Below are 25,860 nucleotides of genomic sequence, written 5' to 3' on the forward strand. Positions count from 1 at the left end.
CTCCGTGACGTCAGGCGCGCGCGCCGCTGGGTGCGGTGTCGGTGTGTCCGGCCCCGCCATGCTCCGCCTGGGCCCCGCGCTCCTGGCCCGCCTGGCCCGCGCCCCGCTCCGCGCCTCGCTGCGGCCGTGCGGGGTGGCGGCGGCGGGAGGCCATGGCGAGGAGCAGGAGCGCTTCGTCTTCCTCGAGTACGAGCCGGAGCCGGCTGAGAGGGCGGCGGCGGCGGCGGCGCTACACCGGCTGCGGGAGCTGAAGCCGCGCCGGGAGCTGAAGCTGAAGCCGCGGCGGGCGCGGGGCGCACCGTCGGCAGTGCCGAGCCTGTCCGACCCGTCGGTGCCGCCGAGCGGCGTGAGCTGCTCGGGCTGCGGGGCCGAGCTGCAGTGCGCGGACGGCGGCGCGGCGGGCTTCGTGCCGGCCGAGAGGTACCGCAGCCTCCTGTCCGAGGGCCCCGCGGCGCTGCGCGGCGCCGTGTGCCAGCGGTGCTGGGCGCTGGCGCACCACGGCAGCGCGCTGCGGCTGCGGCTGCCGCCCGAGCAGCACCGCCGCGTGGTGAGCGCGGCCCTGCGCCGCCCGCCGCGCCACGGCCGCGGGCCGCTGCTGCTCTACGTGCTCGATGTGATGGAGCTGCCCGACCCCGTGCTGCCGCAGCTGCCGGCGCTGCTGGGCCCCGACGTGCCCGCCGCGGGAGTGCTGGTGGTGGGCAACAAGGTGGACCTGCTGCCCGCAGACTGCCGCGGGCACCTGGGGCGGCTGCGGCAGCGGGTGGCGGCGGCCTGCGCCCGGGCCGGGCTGCGGGGAGCCGCGCTGGTGGACATCCGCCTGGTGAGCGCCAAGACCGGCTACGGCATGGAGGGGCTGGTCAGCCGGCTGCAGCGCTCCTGGAAGTGCGCCGGCGATGTCTACCTGCTGGGCGCCACCAACTCCGGCAAGTCCACGCTCTTCAACACGCTGCTGCGCTCCGACTACTGCAAGTCCCGCGCCCCCGACATCATCGACAGGGCCACCGTGTCTCCGTGGCCAGGTGAGTGCACTGCTTGGCCCTCTGTAGCACGGGTAGTGGGGAATGCGGGATGTGCAGAAAACAGTGAGCTGTGCGCCTCTGGGCTGCTCTCGGCCACCCCTGCAGCAGGAGAACCTGTCACCAAAGCAGTAGCTGCCACCCTGAGCTCCTCCGTGGTGAGCAGCAAGAACCAGAGGTGTGCCATACTTCATATTATCACCTGTGAGGAGTGGCTGAAGTGTTTAACCCGGAGAGAAGGGGGTTTGGGAGATGTTATCACTCTGCATCTACCCAAAAGAGGTTGTAGCCAGGCAGGAGTCAGTCTCTTCTCCAAGGCAGCCAGTGACAGGAGAAGGGGATGTAGCCTTAAGATGCACTAGGGCAGCTTTAGGTTGGATATTAGCATGAATTTCTTCACCAGAAAGATAATTACACATTGGAATGGATTGCCTAGAGAGACGATGGAGTCGCTGTGCCTGAATGTGGCACTCAGTGCCGTGGTCTAGTCAACGTGGTGATGATCTCAGAGGTCTTTTCCAGCTTAATTGATCCTGTGATTCCTCACAGAGGGCAGCAGGAGTGGGATGCATGTGCTGAGGATACTGCACGTCCTGTAGCGCTAGGAGGCTTGTTAAACCAGAGAGGGTCTGTGTGCACCCCTGCCAGTTAGCATGGCACCTGATGTGCATGGCTTCCCTGTCCCTATGCATTAGAGGTGTCCTCCAGTCTGGAGAGGCCGGGAGGTGGAGTGGTGAGCACCTCTAGGACAAACCAAGCTGTCTGGAGTTGAGGCTTGCCAAGTCAGCCTTGGCACCACTCAGCTTTGAGACCCTTTTATCCAAACTATAGGTGAAAACGGGTCTTAAGCAGGTGGATGGCTTGTTTTTGCTTCCCCAAGTTGGGAGGCTTGTACTTTGTGGGAGCAGCTGTAGTTCCACCTCTGAGTTTGTGTTACTGGGTTTCACCAAAAAGTTAGAGAAGCAGTGTTTTTGTAATCTTGTTCGTCAGAGCTAAAATGTGTCAAGTAGTCAGAGATCCAAAAGTGCCTTCTGTTTGTTTTTCAAGGAACAACACTGAACCTGTTGAAATTTCCAATTATTAACCCTACATGTGACAGGATATTCAGAAGGCAGGAGAGGCTAAAAGAGGAGGCGACAAAAACAGAAGATCAGCTAAGCAGTGAAGAAAAAAAGTACCTTAATCAACTTAAAAAGCAAGGTTACCTAGTGGGTGAGTAAAGATGTTATCCTTCTGCTCCTAATGAAAACACTGCATTACACAAACGTTATTTTGACCAATGTTTGCTCCCAGATTAATGGGGGCAAGACCTCTGTCTCCTCCATAAGCAGCATCATTAGTAGTTTTGAGTACCTGTCAGCTGCTGTAGTAGCAGAGGGTTCCTCTGTGCAATGCATCTCCTATCTGAACAAGGCTGGCAAATTCTGATAGCTTAGTAATTTGCAAGGATATCACAGTATGGGCTATTTCTTGTTCCCAAATAAAGAAAATAAGTTCAATTTTAAATAATCACATTTGGGCTGCAGGCTACAGGGGTTGTACATCATTTTAGTATGTATTCAAAAGAGGAGGTTACCAGAAGATAGCTCTGGTTTTCAGATAATTCTGTGTTTAGCAGTCTGAGGCACTGAGAATAGTAGGCATTCTGCTTTACTATAAATTGGATGTAACTAAGTGTCTGTGATCTGGTCCCTGCTGAGATTCTGGGGCATGAGGAGTGCTAAGAAAGAATTATAGAAGGGATTTCTTATAATTTTGGCTTTTGAACACACAAATTTCTAGCCACATAGTGTCTCTATCACCTTTATGCTACTCATGTGCATCTCTTTTAAGCCATGAAAGGGGCAGATGTTTGATTGAAGGAAAGCAAGTTAATAAGTAAATTACCAGGAAAACCTTTCATTTTAATCCAGGAAGAGTTGGAAGAACATTTCAACAGCAGAAGTCTAGTGCTGAGATTGACTTCGACCCTGACACACTGTCCTACAGCATGGATGAAGATCCTAGAGATTCCCCTAAGAAGTTTGAGGAAAGGGAGGAGTTCACTCACAACGAAGTGAAGGATGCTCGGTGGTGTTTTGACACTCCAGGAATTGTAAAGGAAGACTGTGTAGGTACTCTGTGATGCTGTGTTTTGTGGTGACAGGGTTTGGGAGGACTGTTCTGCCTTAGCTGTGCCTGTGGGAGAGTGCTTCTGCTGTAGTCCTGGCATTAAGATTCTCTTAGCTTGGGAATTGTATTAAGATAAGGTTTGTATTTACTCGAGAGGAGTTCATGTGGTAATGCAGTTGCATTTCTGAGTAGTGCAATACTGCCAGCTTTGCAAAGGAGCTGCAGGGCTGCATCACCAAGTTTCCACAACCTCTGAACCAAGGGAAGTAAGCGAGAGTAATCTTAGCAAGTTCATACCAGCATCACTCAATGGAGCTGGCACTTCTTCAGCTCTCCCAGCCTACGGAAGAAGGTGGAGCTTAGGAGGATAACCAGAGTTGTATGACCAAACCACATCTTAGAGAAACATTCTCCTGAAGCTAGGAGGACCTGCAGTGTTGCTGCTGTGGCTCCAACATGTCAGGCCTTTGTCAGTAGAGCAACGCCCTAATGAAGCCAGTGCTCACAAGGTGCACATTTCTAAAATAGGCATGTTTTGATTTTTGGTCTTTTTAATAGCCATGCAGAACTGCAGGTCAGCTTCTGGGGAAGATTTAATAGTACAGCAGACAGGAAGGTTCTGCAGAGAATGAAGTGCAAGGACTGTGCTGAGATTTTACTGCTGGAGTTCAGGTGCTGCATTCATGAACACTAGGAAGACTCCTGGTTTTCTAGTGATGTATTTGTCAGACCATAACCTGTTTTAGTAACCTGCACTTTGGTCTCTGATAGCCAGTGTAAAGACTGGCATGAGCTTAGAGACCTGGTTTGGTAACTTGAGACTCTGTGTGTTCTTTCCCTTCTTCTGGAGTTTAATACTTGTGGAAAATACTTCCTGCATCCAGAAATGCTTCTGATTCTGATTATCCTCGTGCTCTCCTTTGGAGAGCTCCATGCCAAGTTCCAGATCAAATTTTGTTCCTGCAGTCAATGCTCAGTGTGAGTGGAGGACAAGCAGATTGTCTGTGGCAGATTTTGGCAGGGAGATTCTTCCTCTTTGTCACTTACTGTGTGGACCAGAATCGAACTGTTGTGTCAGATGTTCTTGATGTTGCTTTGATTGGTCTTTTTTCTCTATCAATAAAATGCCAATACTAACTTTGTTGTTCCCATTGAAACATCTGGAATGAGTTATGACAATTTATTTTGCAGGTTTTGAATCTCCTAACAGAGAAGGAAGTAAAACTGGTTTTGCCATCACATGCCATTGTTCCACGGACCTTCATTCTCAAGCCAGGAATGGTTTTGTTTTTAGCAGCCTTGGGACGTATAGACTACTTAGAGGTAAAGGAAGAAAGGATTTTGGGAGCAGCTGCTTCATCTCTTACTGTAGTACCAGCCATAAAAGACTTTTTGGGTAGCTTTCCCAGACCCTTTCATTGGTGCTCTGGAGATGATGAATCAGTTACTGAATCACTGCATGAAGTCAGAATGCCTTGGGATGGGTAGTTGAAAGGTTTGTTACTTGGTACCAGCATGCAATATTACATTGTGTATAATGGGAGCTGCTTTTGAATGCCTACCAACATCTTCAGTTTAATGTGCTTCCCATGACATACAGAGAGGCATGAGGGAGGGAGGAGAATGTCAGAATTAACTGGGAAAATAGGTGGGTTTCCTCATTTCTGTGTTTTGTGAAACTGTCTGCTAAGAGAGAAAAGCATAGACATTTTTTCTTTCCTGCCAGACCTCTGAAGAACTTGCCTGAGGAAGCAATTAATTGCACGTGTATTTTAGTTTCTGTAAAAAGTATTTTTCAGATGTGTTGAAATAATTGCTAATAATTTCTTCCATTTATTAAAACTCCCATGCCATACACCTTTATTGAACTGTGTGGAGTTGACCTCCCGTGTTGCTTCCTCTGTAAGGGGCATTAAAACATTAGACATTATCGTAAGTCTTAGATCATTTTCTCAGTAGCTTGCCCTGTTTTAGGGGTGTGTATGGCTATTCCTTTGTTTCAGTCTGCTTTCCAAGATCACCACAGAAATGTTGAATTGGTACTTTGCTAAGGACACTCCTGACCTGCTGGAAGAAAACCAGAAAGGTGGAGGGGGCAGGATTCTGTAAAGTAAAAAATGTACTGGTATGGCAGGAGCACACATCAATGTATCAGTCTTGTGTATCTATATCCTGAGATTTTGGAGGACAGTTGTGCTCAGGTCATGACAGGAGCTCCTGCCTCAGCTTAGACTTTTGAGCTTGAAGGAATTCCTGCCCTTATTTCTGGCTGCTAGCAATGTTTGGAGAGATCCCTTCTCTCTCTGACCTTGTTTTCTCTTCCTGCAAATGTGATGAGAGTGCCTGCTGAAATTGCTCCACCAACTCTGCATAGCTTGAGAGCAGCTAGAACCAAGTCTAGTAGAATGAGCACTGTGTGCTAGAAATGTAGAGTGATAGGAGAAGAAGCACCAGACCAGATGTCCATCACCTCTTGCACTGAATAACCACACTGAGTTTGTTCTTGTGAATTAAATGAGAGCAAAGATCTCTCTTGGATGATTTACCTGAGCTGAGCAGCTGTGCTGGCCGTAAATGTGGCATTGGGGGTGCTTTGAGGCAGGATGGTGAAGCTGTGGGTCTTTTCTTCTGGAAACTCAAATCCCAGTTTTATATAAACCCTGGCGGTTGTCATTGGCAGAGGCAAGAACCTCTCAAACAGGGAGGGGGCATCCTGGTTGAGAACCAGGCAGGTTTTCAACATGCAGAAAAGAAATGGGGCAGGAGAGAGCAATTCAGGGCTGCTTTTCTCTTAGCATAATTAACATCCTTTTGGTATTTATTTCAGGGAGAAAAGCCTGCCTGGTTTTCTGTCTTGGCTTCTAACCTGTTGCCAGTCCATGTTACTACACTGAGTAATGCAGACACTGTCTATGAGAAGCATGCAGCCCAAGAGTTCCTAAAGGTAAGGGGAGGTGCTGGGGGGAGCTTGTGGCTGCAGGTAGGCAGGACCCCTGTCTGGAGCACAACTGACAGGGAATATCCACAGGTATCACGAGTTTGGGACTTGTGCAGTGGGTGAGTGGAGATGTGCAGTGTGGAGCAGTCTTGCACAGACTGAAGTGTGTTAGGAAAGAGCACTCAAGATGATGCATTTTCAGCAGTTTCTGCTTTTAGCATTCAGCCTGATAATATTTGCAGTATTCTGCTTACTCATACTTTGCTTTTCTTGAACAGCCTTAAAGTGCAGCCAGCAATGGGGATATTTTCCATGACAAACCTGCAGACTGGGGTTTCCAAACAGATTGCAGCTGAAAAATTTACATTTCTTATTTTTTCCCTTCTGGATCTTCTGCATATATCTTCATCTCTTGGTGGTCTGACTTTTTCCTTGGTATGGCAGTGTTCTGTGTAGTACTTGCAGATTGTTGGGAGATGGGGTGAGCTGTCCCTGTCCTGGTATTTCCATTCCTGTGCACATGGAGAACAAGTGCTGTCACATCAAGGCAGCTGGTCTGATCCACCAGCTGCATCCTGCAGCGGGCGCTCCATCTTTGCTCACCTCCCACAAGGTTCCTCTGGATGTCATCCTGACTCTGTTTCTGACAAACCTGAAATAACTCCTGGAGGTTATTCAGTCCAGCTCTTAACTGGCTAACAAATGTTTGATGTTTTTATTCTCCCTTGTGCCTTGCTTACCAGTTTGAGGTAGGAGTGCTGAAGAATCTCTTGAGTGTTAAATAATGGGCACTCCATCTTCGCTCACCTCCCACAAGGTTCCTCATCCTGACTCTGTTTCTAACAAACCTGAAATAACTCCTGGAGGTTATTCAGTCCAGCTCTTAACTGGCTAACAAATGTTTGATGTTTTTATTCTCCCTTGTGCCTTGCTTACCAGTTTGAGGTAGGAGTGCTGAAGAATCTCTTGAGTGTTAAATAATTTCCCTGTGTTTTAATCTTAGGTTCCCATGGGTGGGGAAGAGAGAATGAAAGAGTTCCCCCCACTTGTCCCTCAGGACATTACACTGAAGGGAATTGGTACCACTGAGGCAGTTGCAGATATCAAGCTTTCCTCTGCAGGTAATTTAATATTTCTTCATTAGTTTGCTTTGCAGGGTCTGCACCCTGGAAACATTGACGGGAAGAGGTCTCTGAAGGGGTGAAGCTGTATTTCCTGCTCAGAGCAGGACTGTGAACAACACAAAATCATAGCAGCCATGACTTTGTCCAGCTTAAGTGTGGCAGCCTCCAAGAATGGAGATTGGCAGCCATGTTTGTGCAGGATGGCAACATTGGAATACTTTATGTTGTGTCTGCCATACATGTTCTACAGCATCAGGAATGGCTGTGACACTGTCAGCTGTCCAGGTGAGAGGGAAAGGGCCGTTGATTGGAAAGCTTCATGCTTGTGTTTTTATAGTTCCCACCATCCCTTTTGAGTTTACCAGGAAAGAGCTGTGTCTGAGAAGAGTAATGTGGCTTTAGGTGCTGCCTTCTGTTGGGAAAGGGCTGGAGATGACCTTTGAGCTTGGTTTCTCAAGCAACCCCCCAAGGATAGTGTGGTATTTTCTGAGACCCCCCATCGAAGGGAGGAAATGATGAATCTGACTCCATGTTCTTAGAAGACTAATTTATTATTTTATGATCTATGTTATACTAAAGAATACAGAAAGGATACAGACAGAAAGCTAGAAAGATACTAATGAAAAACTCATGACTTTCTCCAGAGCCCTGATATGGCTGGGTGGTGATTGGTCATTAAGTAAAAACAATTCACATGAAACCAATGAAACATGCACCTGTTGGTAAACAATGTCCAAACTGCATTCCAAAGCAGCAAAACACAGGAGACACAAATCAGATAATTATTGTTTTCTTATTTCTCTGAGGCTTCTCAGTTTCCCAGGAGAAGAAATCCTGGGCAAGGGATTTTTCCAGAAAATATGATGGTGACAGGGTAGCTCAGACTTTTAGCCACTCTGGGAGCAGTATTTTGTGTCAGAACCTTGTTTTGATCCTAGGGACTTGTCTTCCTCACTGTCCGTGTTCTCTCTGGCTGTGCAGGCTGGGTGGCAGTGACGGCTCACGCAGAAGAGGAATTGCTGCTCCGAGCCTACACGCCCAAGGGCACTGCGTTGGTGGTGAGGGAGCCTCCCCTTCTGCCTTACATCAGTACCATCAGAGGGGCCAGGATCCCAGGCACTCCTGCCTACAGGACCAAAAAGCCTCCTTCCTTTGTGGAAAACCTGAGAACCACTGGAAGCAGATAGCGCTTTTCATCACCCAAGCAAGGCAGAAGACAGAACAGCCCCTGAAGAACCTTGTGACTTACTGGTATTCAGAAAATGTTGGGACTCATTTTGAAAGGCCAGCAGGCACATTTTGGAAAGCAGGGCTTCAGGGAGCTACACAAGTCCACATGTGATCCAGCTGCTGAACTGCAGCCATTTTGAATGAACTGAGGGGCTGGGACCTAGCTGTGGGAGGAGAAACTGCTTCTCCCTGGGATCTGCATCAATGGGCAGATCCCTTTACCTGTCCCCTCTTGAAATACAGGGTGGAACTCACCTGCCTGACCTGGTCTGACTTTGCTGCTCGTGGAGTAGGTGGCTTCTTGCAGATATGCTCCCTCATGTCAGAAATCATCACCTTGTTCTTAAGGTGTTTCCATAGTTAGGGGGTAGAGGGAGTTGGAAGGAGCAGGGAATGCTCCAGTGTGGGTATGACCCTCCTAGTGGCTGATACTGATTCAACAACATCGACCAGAAGTGTCCTTTCTCTCCAGCATCTGGAGCAGATTGGGGTGTGCAGTATGCTGCTTTAGGACACAGGAAAAGTGATTTAATGAAAAGCAGGTCTGCTCATGCCTGAAGAGGAAAGTTTTGCAATTCACTGCTTTGATTTGGTTTCTGTAGCTTGGGTACAAGTTTTTGAAACCATGGGTATAGAATAAAACTTCTCAAAGATGATCTTTTGCTGACCTAGCTGACAAAGCACTCTTTGTGTGGGTATGAGCATCTTGCTAAATGCATGAAAGCTCCAGTGCAGTAATAAACATGCTCAGTCTGCCAAAGGCAGGCAGACTGTGAGAGACACATGGCCAGTTACTCTTTTTTTGCCTCTTTTTCAGCAGACTATCTTCTAATCTTACCATTTTACTGATGTTTTCCTCAGTCAGTCCATTAGTCTCCAGAGGCAGCTCTGCTATTTTTGGGTCCTTGGCTGTTGTCCTGAAGAAGCCTGGGTGATCAGCAGAAACCATTGGCTCATTCAGCATCCTCTTCTCACTATTGTTGCCTGTGGGATGTATTGGCATTCCTTTACTGAAGCCTGTCCCTTTGCCCTGCTCTTTGTTACCCCCCATTTTCAGCCCAGACCAGCCATGTGGGTCTGTCTGCAGGGCCGCTCTCTTCCCCTCTGTGAGGCTGCCGGGGCCTCCTGTGGAGCCACTTTCTGTGCTCTGCCACTTCCTCAGCTCTTCCCTGCCCTGCACTGCCGCCTCCTTCCCTGCCTCCCACTCTGGGGGCTGGTGAGATGGGGTGGGCCAGGTGGGGTCACAGTGGCTTTGAGAAGCGCTGGGTGCCATGGGGTTTGAAGTTCAGCACTGCCTTGGGGGAGTTCCCTGTCCTTTCTGGGAGCTGCCCAGTTCTCCCTGTGTAGAAAATCAGTTTTTTTATGAAGGTCAGTCTGCTGCCAGGGATTGTGGTTCACGTGTGTTCAGTCTGTGTCTAGAGTTCCTCCTGTACATTAGACAAAATATGTGCACTCTCGCCTTGACTTCTCAGAAAGTCTTTTCTATTTCTTTCTAGAAGAAAAAAACCCCAAAACTATGGCAGCACGTTCCTCACTGCACAAGCTGTGACTCACACAGCTCTCCTGTTTTCCTCTGTTTCTCTGTTGTGAAAGCCAGCACATGTGTGGCCACTCCTGGGGTGTGCTTGGCAAGCATCAGAGCACAGGCAGCAAGCTCCAGAATGTGTTTTTGCCAGCATGGGTATATAGGACTGTAGCTGTCTTCCTGGCTGGATTTCTTTGTGCTGTTGGCAGGCCTCACATTTGGCTGCCAAAATTACTGAAGGAGTTACCAGCAGGACTGGTGTGAGGATTATCTGTTTTAGCTGTGCTAATCTTCACCATGCTGTGATTTTCAATCTCCCTTTCACAAAGGGAAAAAACACCATCTTTTTAATGTTTAAGAACAAGATTTTAGAAACTTTCTTTTTTTTTTTTTTTTTTTTGAGAGATTCTTTTTAAAATTACTTTTGTGCTGATGGAAGAGAAAGTGCCACATTTATCTCAACTGTTGTAACACACACAGCAAACCAACCCCTGTACAAATTCTGCCCATTCTTTTTGAGCAGGTCATAGATTTATCAAGTACTTTCCTTGACTTGCTCATAGCTAAATGGAAGAATCATGTTGCTTTGTGTATCTTGAACATTTTTAAGCTGGCAAGAGGCTAAACAACTTCTTTATGTGTGTAGAAACAGCATGAACAGCTCATGTTGTTCAGTTTATGTCTTAGGCAAGATTACTGAGAATAATGCAAAAGAATACTGAGACAGGGACTTCTGCATCTTGAACAAAATGCACCAATCCAAACTTCTTCCTGGATGATTTACATGCATCAGGTGGTAGTGAGAGAGAAAGAGTATCAAGATCTGCCAGAACTGCCACCTTAATATCACAACCCAAAAGCAGGTGAAGGTATTGAAAGGTACCAAAGTGCCACCTATTCCTTTTCATCCTTGGCTGTATGACAGGTGTGGGGATGATGTACATCATGAGAAGGGACTGGTAGACAACACTTCCCCTCTACACATCAGAGGTGTGAAAGGCACTGTAGCTTTTGGAGGCAAAAGCCACTGATGTTCTTGAGGGGATGATACAATTGTGCAGTTGCCTGAATTGAGAGCTGTGCTTACAGGCCCCAAGAGAATCCATCACTCCTGCCTGTCTAGTTCCCAGCTTAAAAGTAGCTTTGGTACTGATTTCCATAAAAACATCCATTGCTTAGCATAATAGTCATGGGCTGCAGAGGTGAATACCCCTGGCTCTGCCTTTTTGCTTTGCAAAGTTCTCACACATATGGTGGCTTTAGTTCTTCTTGGAGCACTGCCTGGGGTGGTGTCACTGTTCCCAATGTGAAACAGACTGTAATTTGCACAGGCTGTTCCTCAAACTTTTATAGAAGAATAAAAGTTTGGATTTGTTTCCATCACTGAAGTGTCTGGAAAAAGAAAGGAAAAATGATTAAGAGCTTTAAACATTCAAAAAGTGAAGAAGAGGGAAAAAGCTGGAGCAAATAGAAGAAAAAAAGTAAATAGCAGAAACTGCCTAAAAGAGGACTGCATTTAGAGACAACAAGGTTTAAACTTTGTGGTCTTATGTGCACGTCTTACCACAGGAACATTTCAAAACTAGGGCCTGGACTTTGGGCCTCGCAGACCTTAGAACAGTTCTAGAATGGGGTGCAATTGACAAGTGTTATGGAAACAGAGGGAAACATAAATAGCTATAGTTTGTCTTCATGAAACTGTCGGAAATTTGTCCACAAAAGAAAAATATACTACTACAAATATACAAAATATACAAAAGAAAAAACCACAAAAGAAAATGTACTGCATTTGTTTTAATGGTACACCTGAACTCAGCAAGCAGTTCTTGAGGTCAGAAGCAATACCTTTACACATTTACACATTTACTAATTGAAAATAAAAATATAACTACAACTTTAGTCCTGGTCTTTCCCTGTGCATGGTAGATGGTACTGCATTTAGTCTGCAATTAATAAACAGGTATATGGTCACATGAATGTTGAAATTTTAAATCAGCTATCTGCAGTTATAAAAGAGAGAGGTTTTATTCTACACCTCTAGAACATTTGGTGTGGCTTTGGTTTATTTGTCTACAAGAAGAGGAAACCACTTTTACAGTACATTCTGTATTTGCAAAACAAGCACATTTAATTTTAGGAAAAAAACTTACTGTGAAGTGAGGGAAGCTTGACATTTTTTCTAAAAGTCAAGGCAGGCAAAGTGAGAGGTTAGAAGCTGGTCCTTGAGCTTCTAAATGTCAGATTTGCCAAGACCTTCACAAAATCCTGCAAATACAAAATATGTTGTAAACATTAACAATGGGACAAGAAAATAACAATATATCAAATACACATGCAAAGGTTCTGAGAGTTTGCTGAACCTCTTGCAGTTACGACAAGCAAAGGAAGCACAGGGAAAGAGGAAGAAAAAAAGGTGTAAAAACATGGTATCCAACAAAGGGAGGTTAACCTCACATGCTGTTCATACTTTGTTACTCTGTAAGGTGAGGGGACCCACAGGCAGAGAGCTTTGAGTATGTTACTCCTTTTTGTCCAAAGAAAAAGGGAAATTTAGAGAAGTAAAGGAAATTCCTCCCAATATGTAATTAGGAAGCATGCCAGACAGCATGCATGCATCTAAGTCTTTCAAATTAGTGCCTTAGAGGACATCTTTTTCCTGATGTGAACTATCTGGGAAATGCAGTAAATATCTTTTACTAGAACCTACCAGGCAATGAACTGACACAGGGATTCACTGGGCAAAATTTAAGGTTTATCTGTGCTGACAATCCTGCAGATTTTAAGGTTAGAGGTTTTTGGCTAAAACTGTAGTGGACAGGCAAACACTTTTAAATCTGAACGTCCAATCTTTATGAATCCAGCGAGCATTTTGGAAACAATCATTTGACATCCATATTACAACCTACCCACTTGTTGCTGGGCTTTGGGCACTCTGGGCTCCCTCCATGGAACTCCAGACTTGTGGTTACATCTGTGTGGTGGCTCCCAGGAATTCTTTTTTGATAATACATAATTCAGCCTTTTTAAAAGAGCCTGTGACCCTTTGAAATTCTGTGGTAGTCAGTACTGCTGAGTATAGAAGTCATGAAAAGGAATGAATCCTTTTGGAATGATCCTGTTTTCAGGATTGCTGGCATCCATACAGACAAGGACGAGTGAGGGAAGTGGCAGACTGCCACTTGGTTTATTGCTGGCAGTCCTGTTTGAGGAGCAGGAACTGGCCAATTGAGCCAGTTCACATTAAATTTCTTCAGGCTGCTCAATTTATTTAAATGCGATACTGGTGGGATACATCCTGAGGATGACCAACAGTGATGTCAGAACTTCACAGTAAGGAAAGCTTCTGTGGCGAAGAAGGGAATGAGCTGTGTGCTGTTTATGAACAATTATGCAATTGACCCATTTAATATCTTACAGTAAATCAGTAGGGGCTCTTGTGGGACGAAACCCTCAGCAAATTAACAATGTGTAGTGACCTTGACAAATGAAAACCCTGAGAGCTGGGCTAAGCATACAGTCATTGAGAAAGCAGTGGGGATACTAATAAGTGGCATTTATTAGCCTAACTCCACAAGGACTGACAAATCCTCTTCTCCCCATTCCTAAGCCTACAAAAAAAAGGAAAACAAGACAAAGGGGGGTCAGGAGGAGGCTGAGGGCTGTCCGTGCCCTCTGAAAGAGGGATATGTAGAGGGGCATGCTTAAGAAAGACACCAACACTACAGTAAGCCTAGAAATAAAACAACCAGAAGTAAAATTTCTGATGTTTCCCAACAATGCGGGCCAAAACATGGTTCCTGTTTGAACCATTCAGAGACTTAGGTTAGGGTTATACTTGATTCTGAAAAGGCAGCCTTTCAGTCAAGTTTTGATTGAGGGGACTCTATGGAATCACTAAAGAGTGCACTGCACTTGTCTGGCTAATGGAGCATGAGAGAAGTGAAGCTGATGGTGGTCAAAGGAGCAGCACACTACAAATTAAAGGAACTGGCTCAAGTGGAAATGAACACCACTGAGTGAGCAGAGAACTGTAGTACTCAAGGTTATCCGTGTGTACAGATCATTTCACTGTCAAACTGAAGATCGTTAAACATGCCTAACTCTTAGATAACTAAATTGAGGTTAAAGTTGTCATTTATGCCAAGCAAAGACAAATTCTAGTAAAACAACAAACTAACAAAACCCAAGCAAGCCCTTCATCACATTTTGGGCAGCGTCACTGAAATTCGAGGTCAACCAACAACAAAATAACCACATGTATAAATCCTTAGAACACTACTTTAAAGGGAAAGTATGCATTAGGTTCACCTAGTTATGAAAAGAACATATTGCTGCCCGTGATTGTAATTTTTGAAAATTATGTTCTTTTCAGTGTTAACATGTTTATCTTGAACTACATTATTAACATACATTGGTAAATGTATGCTTGCACCAATCTATTTCCAGTCTTGGGTTAGGACTAATGTACGTGACAGAATCTAAGTGTTAGGAAAGTGACATCATTCCATCTTCTGCCAACAGGTCAGCTTTTGAAAAAGCATAAGGAATAATACATATGCTTCTGATATTCAACAATCTGTCAAAAAAAAGGTTTATGTTGTTTTGAGTCCTCCTGAAATTGCATCACATTAACATCAAACCTCAAAAACATTTGTCGTGCTGGTAAGAAAATGAAGACCTAGATGGAAATGGATATAGGTTTAAAAGAAAGGAAAACCTTCTCTTTTATTGCTTTTAATCTTCTAACTTCAATTAAAATGATTTCTAAGAGAGATGCCAGAGGCCGCCTGAAGGAAATACATTTTCTGTTGACAACAGTGGTGACTATATTTTATTCATATTTGTGGTTTGATGGGCTTATTTACTTGGGTGCATACAAAACCTCAAATGATAGATTAGATTATTAATTCTTTTTGTTTACACAATGAGTAAACATAATAGCATTCCTGCTGATACTGCCACTGATTTTTATTTACTTTCCAGAGTATGATGCATAGTGAAGTTTTACAACACATAGTTCATTTGGGCCTTGCTTTACTTCTGCTTTTACCTGAACCCCCTTCCACTTGAAAGCACGTGGCTCAAGGAATCTGTGGATTTGTGATTGTGTAACCTGCCACTAAACGTTACATCTTTACATCCCTGAGTTGTGGACCAGGTGGGATATGTCATCCAGACATTTTCTATTCCTAGAATGCTAGAAATAAGCCAGAACTATCTTGGTTGGATCTCTTTTTCTTCCTGGAGATTTACCACAGTAGAAAAAGAAGGACCTGCAGAATAATTCAGAATAATTTATACCTACACAATACTGTATTCTTTGGGGTTTTTTCTACATCTTTTTGCAAATGGAATAGTGAATTACCAGGAACACAGATATGATTAACTGGTTCTTCAGGCAGTCAGATTACCAGGGAAAATAGAGACAAAGGTAAATCAGACTGGGAAAAATATTCAAAAATATTCTACTGGGAAAGTTTCAAAAAGGGAAAACAAAAAGCCTTTCACTGAGCATGCTGTGAAACCTGAAATATTTGAAAACAACCTAATCAGACTGATCATATCACAGGTGTTTCATTAAAACTTTATGTGGTCAATATATGAGTGAAACATTCTGGATTCCCACCCATAAGTACTCCTGAATATTTCTTTCTAACTCTGATTTCTGAAGTGATATATACCTTTCTTTATGTTTACTTTTGGGTTCCTGCAGCTTTCTTCTGCTAAATGTTGAGCCAGCTTAATTTTCCAAACATAAAATGGCCTTCTGAACTTTCCAGCTTGTTGGGAAAATGAATATTTTAACAGTACTGTCAAATAACTGCAGGCCAAGTATTTCCAAAGCTTTGCCTCTCAAACAGCCATAAAAATAAAAATAGCCAATCACAGAAATGGCTGTAGACCTCCAAAAGTTTTCCATTTCAGTGTTTTCACCTTCCTCTGAGTGGCTCATGATAGAGGAGAAGAAAACAGCAGCAGCAGGAAAAAAAAAGGAGAAAAGGGAGACGGGCAGAACTGACTGTAATTCAAAAAAAAAGAAGTCATTGTGGATATAGGAGTGGGGGATGCTGAAATGTGACCAAGAACTGACATTTATGGTTCCTTAGTTCTCTATATGAAACATTAATGTACTCTGGATCAGTGGATAAATGAATGAAGAGGGAAGACAGAAGAATGAAGCATGGAAACAAGAACCACCCAGGTCAAGGTGATTACCAGTAAAATTGCTCCTCCTTTTGTACTTGCTCTTTCAGTGATTAGCTTTTGCCATTAATTTAATCCAAGATGACACAGTGCTGCACAGTAGCCTCCGTATCAGTCTGATCCAATGGCAGAATCCAAGGAGCACAAAGCACAACTGGCCCTCAGGTGCTCTAGGGATGCACACAGTCCAGTTATGGCTCATGGGTGAGACATGGGATACATGAAATGGATGTTCTACAGGCCTTTCAGCATTAATTAGGCTGTTGCATACTGATCTGTGATGACAGCACATTCTACAATGCATTTCAAAAATCTGTGGTGACTGCAAAAACAAATATAATTCTAACATTTGATTTGCAAATATTTGGTGCAAGTGAAGAACAATTCTATAATATCCACTGTGATGCCTTCTTATTAAATTCATTAAGTGTGGATATATTTTAGATCTGTACGTATTTGCATAATGAGCATACTTGATAAATAATTACTAAGTTACAGTTAATTGTCCAATTAATTATGAGAAAATAAATTTGAAGAGTTGAAATTGAGAAGTCTTACAAGTTTTAGCAAGAAGACGTGAAGAGCAGAAGAAAGGAAAAGGTAAATTCAATTAAAATGCCATCTAAGTCAACTTCATAATTTTTAAGATGGTGAGGAGGGGTAGGCAGCTTGCATCCTACTGCTGTGAGATACTTCTCTGCCATTGAGATTTCTAACACCATTAGCTCTGATCCTCTGAACCTTTGCACAGTAGCTCTGTCTATTCCACAGAGACCATTAGTCTCACTGAACTCGGCCTGCTTTCCCTGAGGGAGGTTTGCACACATAAACAGAGATGCTTGAAAGCTTCTCTGTTTAATAATACATCATTGCTTTCTATAAATTGGAGCATTTTCATTCATTTTTGCAGGCTAAACATAGGGCTTATAGCAAATACAGCTAGATGACGAGTACCTATGTGATGGTGCTTCTGGCACTGCCCTCAGCTCTGATGGCCCTTATTTGACAGATCTGTCAGCAGCAGACTTCAGACCAAATTCTACCAAAAGCAAGAGCCTAGTGATTTTACTGAGTTACAGGTGCCTTAGTAGCTCTTGAAGTATGCTATTTTCTTGTATGTGCTCAAATTACCTGGATGTAAAACAAACTCCCCAAAACAAAGTTGTAAAACATTTTTTCATAGTTACATGGCATTCTTTGAGATGCTGAGGTGGTTTGGTGATGGAAGGGTTATGGAATGCTCAGAAATTCACCAAAAATGTTTCTTTATGTACTTAAATTAATCCCTAGTCCTTGATCCCAATCAGAGCCAAACTCATCGGCTCCGGCATGGCTGAAAGCAGTGCAAGGACGAGGATGGAGAATCTCCTGGTGTCACCACAAGAGGTCTTTCCCCAGCCAGGCACTGCCAGCAGGTCCCAGATGGCAGTGACAGTTGCTCCTCTGGGCTCAACTGAGCTGCACTGAAATCAGCATCTGAGCAAGCCTGGGCAGTTATTAGGGTCCTTGGCAGATTTAAGAAATGTCAGGCTTTTATACAAGGCTGTTAGGAGAGCCTCAGAGGCTTTTGAATTCACAGACATTTGCCCCTGTAGCCACGCGGCCAGCAGCCCCAGCCATACAGCTCTTTCCCATCTCGTTTTATGGTGGCACGTGAATATTTGTCCCTGGTTATTTACGGATAAAAAGGTGGCATTTCACGGGACACTCGGTCTCCCGTCTTTGAGGTGGAGGATCAGTTCTTTGCCGAGCTCTTCCTCTCTGTACCACTTGATGGCACACTTGCATAGCACACTGCAGGCTGAAGGCAAGAGAAATCCACATGCAAATCCTGTTCAAAGTTGTTCCACTTAATTTGTTCTGCATCATGAATGTACCTGTTTAATTGATTAAAGAAATCTAACACTGTAGTATTGAGTAGGAATAAGCAGGGCATACAAAATAATTACATCAAGAAAGCCCTGTATTTTGCAATTTTAATCCCAGAAGTTTGCCTGGATAATTCATTACTTCAGTAAGTTTGGTAAGAAACTTGCCTTTGTCTTGCCAAACCTTACCGTGCAAGCGGGACAACTTTTCCTTGCCCAATATTTTATTCTTCCTTCTAGAAGGTTTGTAGCAGGTTTGCTCATTGCATGTGTTCATGGGTGCTCCAGGGTTTTCTTTTGTCCTTTCAGTTCAAAAGAAATAATGAATTGCTGTTGAAACTAAACAGCTATGCCTTCTGTTTGGCTAAACTGTAGGTGGAAATTAGTTTACGTCCTTGGAGTAATAAAATTATGATTCAATTTCATATCAAAGTAACATTCTCCAGTGGTCTATTTGAGTTTAGTAATGCGTATTAAATGTTGTCACATATGCCACTTCTCTCTGCATGATTATACATACATCAGTGAATGCTGCAGATGGCTGCAGACCACAGGTAGAAACAACGTGCTGGTCTGTTGGATTTTATGACTTCATGAAGAAAGCATTGAAACATTTATCAGCTCTTTATGGGCAGAATCTTAATGGAAAAATGTAAATTACCACAGCCTGAAGTTAAAAAATTTCAGGGACTGGGGTGAAATGTGTAGAGAGTGGCTGACTGTCACAGGAGCACCTGCTGTTCAAGGGCTGGGATCCAGGTTCTGAAGGGGAACCTCAAGGGGGAAACTGGAAGCACTTCAGTACAAATTAATGAGTGCCAAGTGACCCTTGTAAAAAGGGTCTACTAAATTAAAGCCTAAATCCCACCACCATTTCTTACAAAAACTTTATCTGGTCCACAATGCAGTAGCTAAAATTATTTCCTGGCCACGACTTTAACTGTCTCTTTGATGCTTCATCAGCTCTTCAAGGGCTGAATTAGCAAGGGCAGACTTCTTGCCTTTGTTCTCTAATTATCCTTGTTTAACTTAGTGACTTTCTTCCCCTCCTCCCCCAGCACTGCTTCCCTACTCCTTCAAATGCACGGGTAAAAGATGAGCTGGATGTTTAAACCAGGGAGAGTTCATGCTTTTTATTTTTCCTGAAAAAATGGAGAGCAGAGTGGGAGCTTCATAAATAAGTGTCATGGGTAGGTAGCACCTGGGAGGTTGTGAAGCGTACACTGTCCTGACTTCCTCCATTACCCACTGAATTGCATTGGCAGTGATAATTGCAGCTTCAGGAAAAATAACTGCTAAACAATGATAGCAGTAAAGCCCTACAGCCTTTCTCAATTAAATTAAGTGGAAATTTAGTCCTTGAGTACTACTTCTGAAGCGGGCTGAGCAGAATGAGAGCAAGCACCTGGTGGGCTGCAGGGTAGCGTAGGGCAGGAGAAACACTGCTGGCTTTGCCCTGTGACCACTGTCCCTGTGCCCCACCTGAAAAGTCAGTGTCCACCTCTGCCCTAGAGCTAATGTTGGCATGGGAATAAAAACAACAGATTGCAGGCTAAATCTGCTCTAACAGAGGCCATGTAAGCTGGTGAATTTAGGGGAAGGCCAGTGCCACCTCTGTAGCCATCATTTCTCTTCTGGTTTTGCATCAGCAGCTTGTGCTTCCACCATTACTCATTTGTCTCAGCTGCAACCTCTTGATCTTTGAAGGCTATTTTGGTATTGTTAGAATGTCCTTTCTACCTCATTTATTTCTATCCTTTCTGCTTATCCTGGCACTTTTGCTTTTTATCAACACCATCTGCAAACATCTCACATTTGCTAGTGGGTCATAAAACTTTAGTCTTAAAAATTAGGACTTTTTTGTCTCTGTACACTCCCGTGCAAGGAGGTACTGGAGTAATTTTTGGTAACAAAGGAAATATCTTTACACTCATTTGATGTAAACTACCCAAAATGAAAGAATGAAGCAAATGAGTAAGAAGTCTTTGTCATAATACTCAGTGAATCCAGATTTTCTTCAAATAATATCTAAGAGAGCATCTACTTCAGCCTTCATAAAGGAAAGGGAACTGTGCCTTAATGAACATTATTTGAGATGAAGATGGGATAGGAAGGACAGGTTTTTATGGAAAAGAAACATCCAAAAATTAATAAAGCTTTTAAACCTCTTTCTACAGTGCTTAGAAACAATAACCCAAATACATAGGAAGGTTTTTACACAAGCTTTATATAATGCAACTCTTGAATTGCTGTCTCAGAGATTCTGAGCACAGATTTCTGTGTCCAAATTATTCACAGTGCTTAGAAAAACTACCTAAAAATTTGGGAAGCAGGCAGACAGAGCACATGGCTGTATCCTAAGAAATCTATGTGAGTCCATCTTTGTCTATCATCCAAAGCTTGACCACTGACTTCAATTTGAGCTGTTCTCCCAGTAAAGTGACCAAGTTTTTCAGAGTCCTTGGGTCTGTGAAGTTCCTTTTCTCCCTTTCATCATTTTCAGTTGCCAATTGCTTTTGGTGTATTTTGAGCAGCACTTAACCCCAGCACTCAGTGACACGCACTTTATCGCTGCAACAAAACGTCTCTGCTCTTGTGCCAAACAGAAGTAGTCATCTGTCTGGAAGTTGCCAAGGCTTACTACAGGTTGTCATGTAGAGTCAGAGGCTGAGAAAAGAGAACTTGTCAGCTTTACCTTGATAAGCCCATGAGTGTGAAAGACATGTCACAGGCAATTTCCATTACAGATATCATCAGGAATCCATGAGAAGCATGAATGAGTGGAAGGAGTCAGGCATTCAAAAAATTGTTTGAACTGGAGTCCTTGGACAGTTCCAGGTCTGCCTGCTTTCCGTAGGAATCAAGGGGATTCTCAAAATTGTTTTACAAGATGAAAGGAAGATCATCCATTACCAAGTGCATCAAAATGGCAACACAATATTTTCAGATTAACCTTCCTATTTCCTCCCCTGCCCCGCACCCCAAGCAAACAATAAATTCTCTCACAGTAAGAAAGCAAGTTTAGTATCATCCAAAAATGTTTTTGTGCTTTTCCCACTTATTTGGGACCATCTTCTTGGTTCCCTTAAAAGCAGTGTACCACATCCTCCTTGCCTTTCCCTGTTAATCCTCAGGTACAAGGATCCTCTCCCTCTGTGGTGTAGGAGGGATGTGGACTGCTGGTGCAGTCAGCATTCAGAGGATGAGAGCACCAGCTGACTTGTCAATGAGAGATCAAATACTTGCACTGTGGCAGCACTGCCAAGCAGCAGATGTCACATCCTTGAATTGGGGGGTTTAGTCAGATGAGCAGTCATAATTTGAAGCATTTTGTATCTATATTTGTACAGCAGTTTAATTCATGGTTGAATCAGCCTCTTTGGTTCCCTCTCGTTGAGATGATCCCAAGGTATGTTGAAAGTCTCTTTTCTCCAACCCAGCCATTGAAGAACTGATCAGGAGTCTTCGGCTCATGCTCTCAAGGCTGTTTATTATTTTTTATCTAAAACATTTTCTGTCTGGCCCACCGAGGTATGTTCTGCAGGTCAGTCCGAGGCACACTGCCCTTCCACGGGGCTGGTGTTGTCTTTTATACGATAACCTACGTATTCAATATTTACAGTTGTGTCCCAATACCTATCACCTGTGTTAGACAGTGACTTTCTAGTCTAAACCAATCCCAACGTGCCACCACCACCAACAAAATGGAGGCTAGGAAGAAGAAGGAAGAATGACAGGACAACGCCCAGATTCCTCCATCTTGTGCCCGAGACCCCCATACTAAAATTCTACAAAATTCTACTTTACACCCTGTGACAACTACTGTTATGCTATCTAAACTTTTGTGACTTTTAATTCTTCATACAAAGGTGGTAACTTGTTCCATGGGTCAAACTCAAAGCCACAGGGGTCTTTGGCTGCATGCCAGGGTCTCCGATCCCCCTGCCAGGGCTTCAAAGCCCCCTGGCTGGGGCTCGGATCATCCAGGACTGTTAGGGAGATGTCCTGGGTTCTGACACCAGCCTACAGTGGAAGAGGTCATGGAAAGAGCAGGGCAGGCAGTGGGCTAAAGCAGGTACTGACTCTGCACACATGCCCCACTGCTGGTCAAGGGCCATCATGCAGCTCAGCATCCTTCCTGCACCAGATGTGAGAGCAGCTGGGGGATGGAGAGAGGCTCATCTTCCTGAAGATGGGTGTTTGGTATCAGCTGGGACACATGCAGCTCAAACACGTGACAGTGCTTGGTTTCCAGACACTCTCTTTGTTTTAAAAGCTGACTGTAGTTCAGGGAGGAAAAAAAGCTTTTGTTGCTCGCATTCACACTCTGACACAACAGGTTCTGCGTGTGGAAGCTGGTAGCAGCACAGCATACTTGCACAGGTTAAAAATACTGTTTCACTTAGGAAAAATAATGTCCTTTTCAAACCTGCACTTAGCTGAACAAGCGAGGTAAGATGTATATAAGGCCTTTCAGAACAATGTTACCGGTAGACAAAGTGTTTGTTCATCAATACAGTGCTAAAATAGCATCACTGCAGAAGGTCAGCAGCCCAGTTTCAAGAAATAAAGTCAGATAATGGGTAATTTTGTAAGACAAGTAGAAGCAACAGCTTGTGTCAATCAGTGTGAAAATGTAATTTAATTCAGTGCAACAGAAATCAATTTTTTTCTCCCAGGATCTTAGATAACTAAATATCACACAGTCAGCTTAATTAGTTTCTGATATTTGTACAACTTCACCTTTAAACTCTGGAAAAAAATCCACAGTTTGTGTGTTTATTCTTTGTAATTCCTTTCTGTTCTGCTATACTGCTTAGAAGAAGGAGACTTACAAAGCTTTACTGTGGCAATAAAATCTTATTCCAATTCAGACTTCCAGCTGGCAACCAGGAGATGGAATCAATGCTCCATCAGATCCATCAGGCCATTTCTTTAGTATCACTAAGGCAAGCTCAACAAAAGAAAACAGTCAAATATATTTTCTGTAGGAGAAATCTTCCTTTCTAGGGGGGATCTTTCTTTTTTTTTCCATCCCTTAAACTGTTTTAATTCTGCTGCTGACAAAAAAATAAGTGCCATTATGGCTGCAGGATTATTTTTCTCTCCCTGTAATCCAACCTGAAGCGGAGCCTGAAGTTATGCAGGACAAAGCACCAATTTCAACCCCCATATAATTAAGATCAGGTACTCTACACCACAACAAGCACTTTCACAAAGCCATGCTCACCAAAAGGGGCTCCACAGAATAGTGTGCTCCAGATCTATCCAGAACTGTCTTGGACAGAGAGGGGATGGTTGCTTTAGCACAGCTAAGTGCTCCTGTAAGTGCAAAGTCATGGTAAAGTGAAAGATGGAAATCTGCGTGGCTCTGCATTGTGCAGTGATAAAGATGATTATAACCTCCAGTTCTCTTTAAACTTACCAAGGGCAATGGGGTGAGAACTTAGTTAATCAATCCTGAGGAATCCTTTCCTGCTATCTTTTCCATCAGCAAAAGAATGAAATCAGAAATGATGAAGATGACTCATACCCAGCAAACAAAGGCAGAGGAAGCTCAAAGTGCAGTTGATTCAACACAGCTTAATTAAAGCAGGCCTTGCAGGAGACGTTTGATAATGCCCTCTCACATTTCTTCTTTTTGAAGTGGTTGCATCCAAATTAGATAGGGTCTTGAGGTAAAACAGCTCTAAAATTGAAGGCAAACAGCTTGTCACTACCCTAACACCTAGATACACTGGGAAGAAGTCAGCACTAGTATTTGGGACCAACGTGGTTTTGCATAACCAAGAGATTAGTCCAAGAGGTGAATTTTTCCAGGAAGTCTTGAAAATCTCAAAACTTACAAGGTTTGTTCTTAATATCTTCACAGATCTGGTTTACAGACCAGGATAACTTTGGAGAAAAGTAGTCTCTACCATAATGCGACTTGGTTTTGTCAGCTGCAGAATTAAAAGAGTTTAAGTGATGGAAAACAAAGGAAATATACCCTCCTAGGAAGAAAGACCTCTGTAACAGAAAGTAGAGTTAGTTTTTCCTGTATTTCATTAGTTTAAAAATGGTCTAGTCCAGGATAATTTGCAGTGCACTAGCTTGTCAGAACTCCTAATGAGAGCTTGAGTCGTGACTCAGGTCTAGTTTTGTCTTTTCAGCCTTACTTGCCACTTTCTTTTCCTATAACTTACTAGGTAAACTACACAGATTTCAACTTTTTCCTGTATTGACTTCTCTTTTATTGTCTTATATCAATAATCTTTCGTGTATACTGAAATTTGTTTGGACTCTGCTACATACAGCTTACTTTATGCTACTCTAAGGGCCTGAATTAAAATTACAGCTCTGTGTGGATTTTCCTTGGGTTAGAAAGACATCCCAAAGCTCTAGGATGTGTCGCAGCTCGTGAAAAATGGTGTTTATGTGGGAATGGGAGATGTTCCTGTCAAGAGTTAATAACAGCATTAATTTCTGGATCACTGTGGCTGTACCCACATTTGGCACAGATCAGGGCCAAATATTTAGTGGCTGAGAGCAGAACTGACCTGTAAAATCATTGATGAGACAAATATTAGCACTCATTACAATATTACTAGCATCTAATAATGAAAGAAAAAAATATGCAGCCCATATGGAAGGAAGGTACAGAGCATATCTGTCTGGGGCCTGATGGTTTCCTGCACTGGTATACTGTCTGTGTTGAAATCCTGTGTGTGTGGTGCAGCTTAGAGCAGCCCCAGAGCAGCTTTAAATAATGTGGCCAGTCCTGGTCTCGAGAATGAATGCTTTGGAAACAGCTTTCTCATAGTCTGCAATTCTAACGTGTTAATCAGTCTGCTTTGAGAAGTTGAGAGTGTTCAGCCTGATGTATCTGAAGGTAAAGAACAGGATTTTCTAAAGGAGTCGTGATTAATTTTGGTTATTTAGGAAGACATAGCAAGGAATTGTCTAATTAGCAAATCCAAACATCTGATTCCCTGACTGCTCTTTGGTGAACATGAAGGGCTGTTTTTTTTGCTAGTGTTATTTCCAGGGTGTCTTAGAAGAGAGTTTTTATTTTGTTAACCTGCACTCAGGTAATTCTCAGGTATTACTCAGGTAATTCTCAGCTCACCATCCTGTTGTTGCACTGTGGGATAGATGTATATACCTCATGGGATGCAAAAGGTGTTCCATTTTAGGGTGGAAGGGCAAGAAGCAACTCCAGCCATCTGGCAGTCACGCCGCTGTCCCTTATGTTGCTATTCTGAGAGAATGGGCAGGATGTAATTCTCTTCATCTCACACAGAAATTACTTGGCCATGTTGACATTTGGGGCCCTCTGGGATAGCCCCAGCTACTGACCTGTTTGCTAAACACTAGCTCAGCTGTGTCAGTTCTGTCGAAAACTATTTCCTGGCATTTGTGTTCAGCTCACACTATTTTGCAATACCCCAGTCGTGATTATTTTCTTTCTGGAGGAAAATAATCACTCTACTTAGGCAAAAGAAAAGCTGGGAGTTAAACGCCTTTCCTGTCTTTTATCAGCACTGTGAGCCTGCCTTCTTTGTTGTGAGGAGCCATTGCTGCTCATAGCACGCCCATTTGTCACGCTCCGCATCCGCAGCCTGTTTGTCACTGGGCTGGTTTCTGAGGAGCTGCCTGGCTCACAGTGACCTCTGAGCACTCTGGACTCTGGGACTGCATTTATGCTTAGAAGTAGAACTCAGAGGCACAGTCCCTGGAGCAGCAGAAACAGCAACATCTGCCTTGGGCTGCGAGGGAAGCTGAGTCCTCAGAGACACAGAAGCCTGAAGCTATTTCCTTCTGTCAGCTATTCAACTGAAGTCGCTGGGAAATTACTGAGGAC

At 43.8% G+C, this 25,860-nt stretch overlaps 1 protein-coding gene across 2 annotated transcripts; it reads left to right on the forward strand.

The window, feature by feature from the left end:
- Nucleotides 1-21: 21 nt before the first annotated feature.
- On the forward strand, nucleotides 22-14,765 carry NOA1 (nitric oxide associated 1). Of its 2 annotated transcripts, none has more exons than XR_005956897.1 (7): nucleotides 22-1,019; nucleotides 2,064-2,228; nucleotides 2,930-3,126; nucleotides 4,320-4,451; nucleotides 5,956-6,072; nucleotides 7,211-7,475; nucleotides 8,172-8,304. XR_005956897.1 is itself a non-coding variant. In XM_041488224.1 (7 exons), exons 1-7 carry the CDS (start codon nucleotides 59-61, stop codon nucleotides 8,375-8,377), a joined length of 1,896 nt encoding a protein of 631 aa, XP_041344158.1. In that variant the 5' UTR covers nucleotides 22-58; the 3' UTR covers nucleotides 8,378-14,765. The 2 variants fall into 2 exon arrangements, 1 of the variants encoding a protein (XP_041344158.1); XM_041488224.1 differs by lacking the exon at nucleotides 7,211-7,475 and adding an exon at nucleotides 7,070-7,187 and having other exon boundaries at nucleotides 8,172-14,765.
- The last annotated feature ends 11,095 nt before the right edge of the window (nucleotides 14,766-25,860 follow it).

This window comes from Pyrgilauda ruficollis, unplaced genomic scaffold (genome assembly GCF_017590135.1).
Source record: "Pyrgilauda ruficollis isolate IOZ18807 unplaced genomic scaffold, ASM1759013v1 scaffold89, whole genome shotgun sequence".
Lineage (NCBI taxonomy): Eukaryota > Metazoa > Chordata > Aves > Passeriformes > Passeridae > Pyrgilauda > Pyrgilauda ruficollis.

Bases quoted from the DNA above. Each gene is read 5' to 3' on its own strand.
- NOA1 (XM_041488224.1), top strand. From the start codon at position 59: ATGCTCCGCCTGGGCCCCGCGCTCCTGGCCCGCCTGGCCCGCGCCCCG. The intron at 3,127-4,319 runs GTAGGTACTCTG...TTTATTTTGCAG, and splicing joins GAATTGTAAAGGAAGACTGT to GTTTTGAATCTCCTAACAGA. The intron at 7,188-8,171 runs GTAATTTAATAT...CTGGCTGTGCAG, and splicing joins TATCAAGCTTTCCTCTGCAG to GCTGGGTGGCAGTGACGGCT.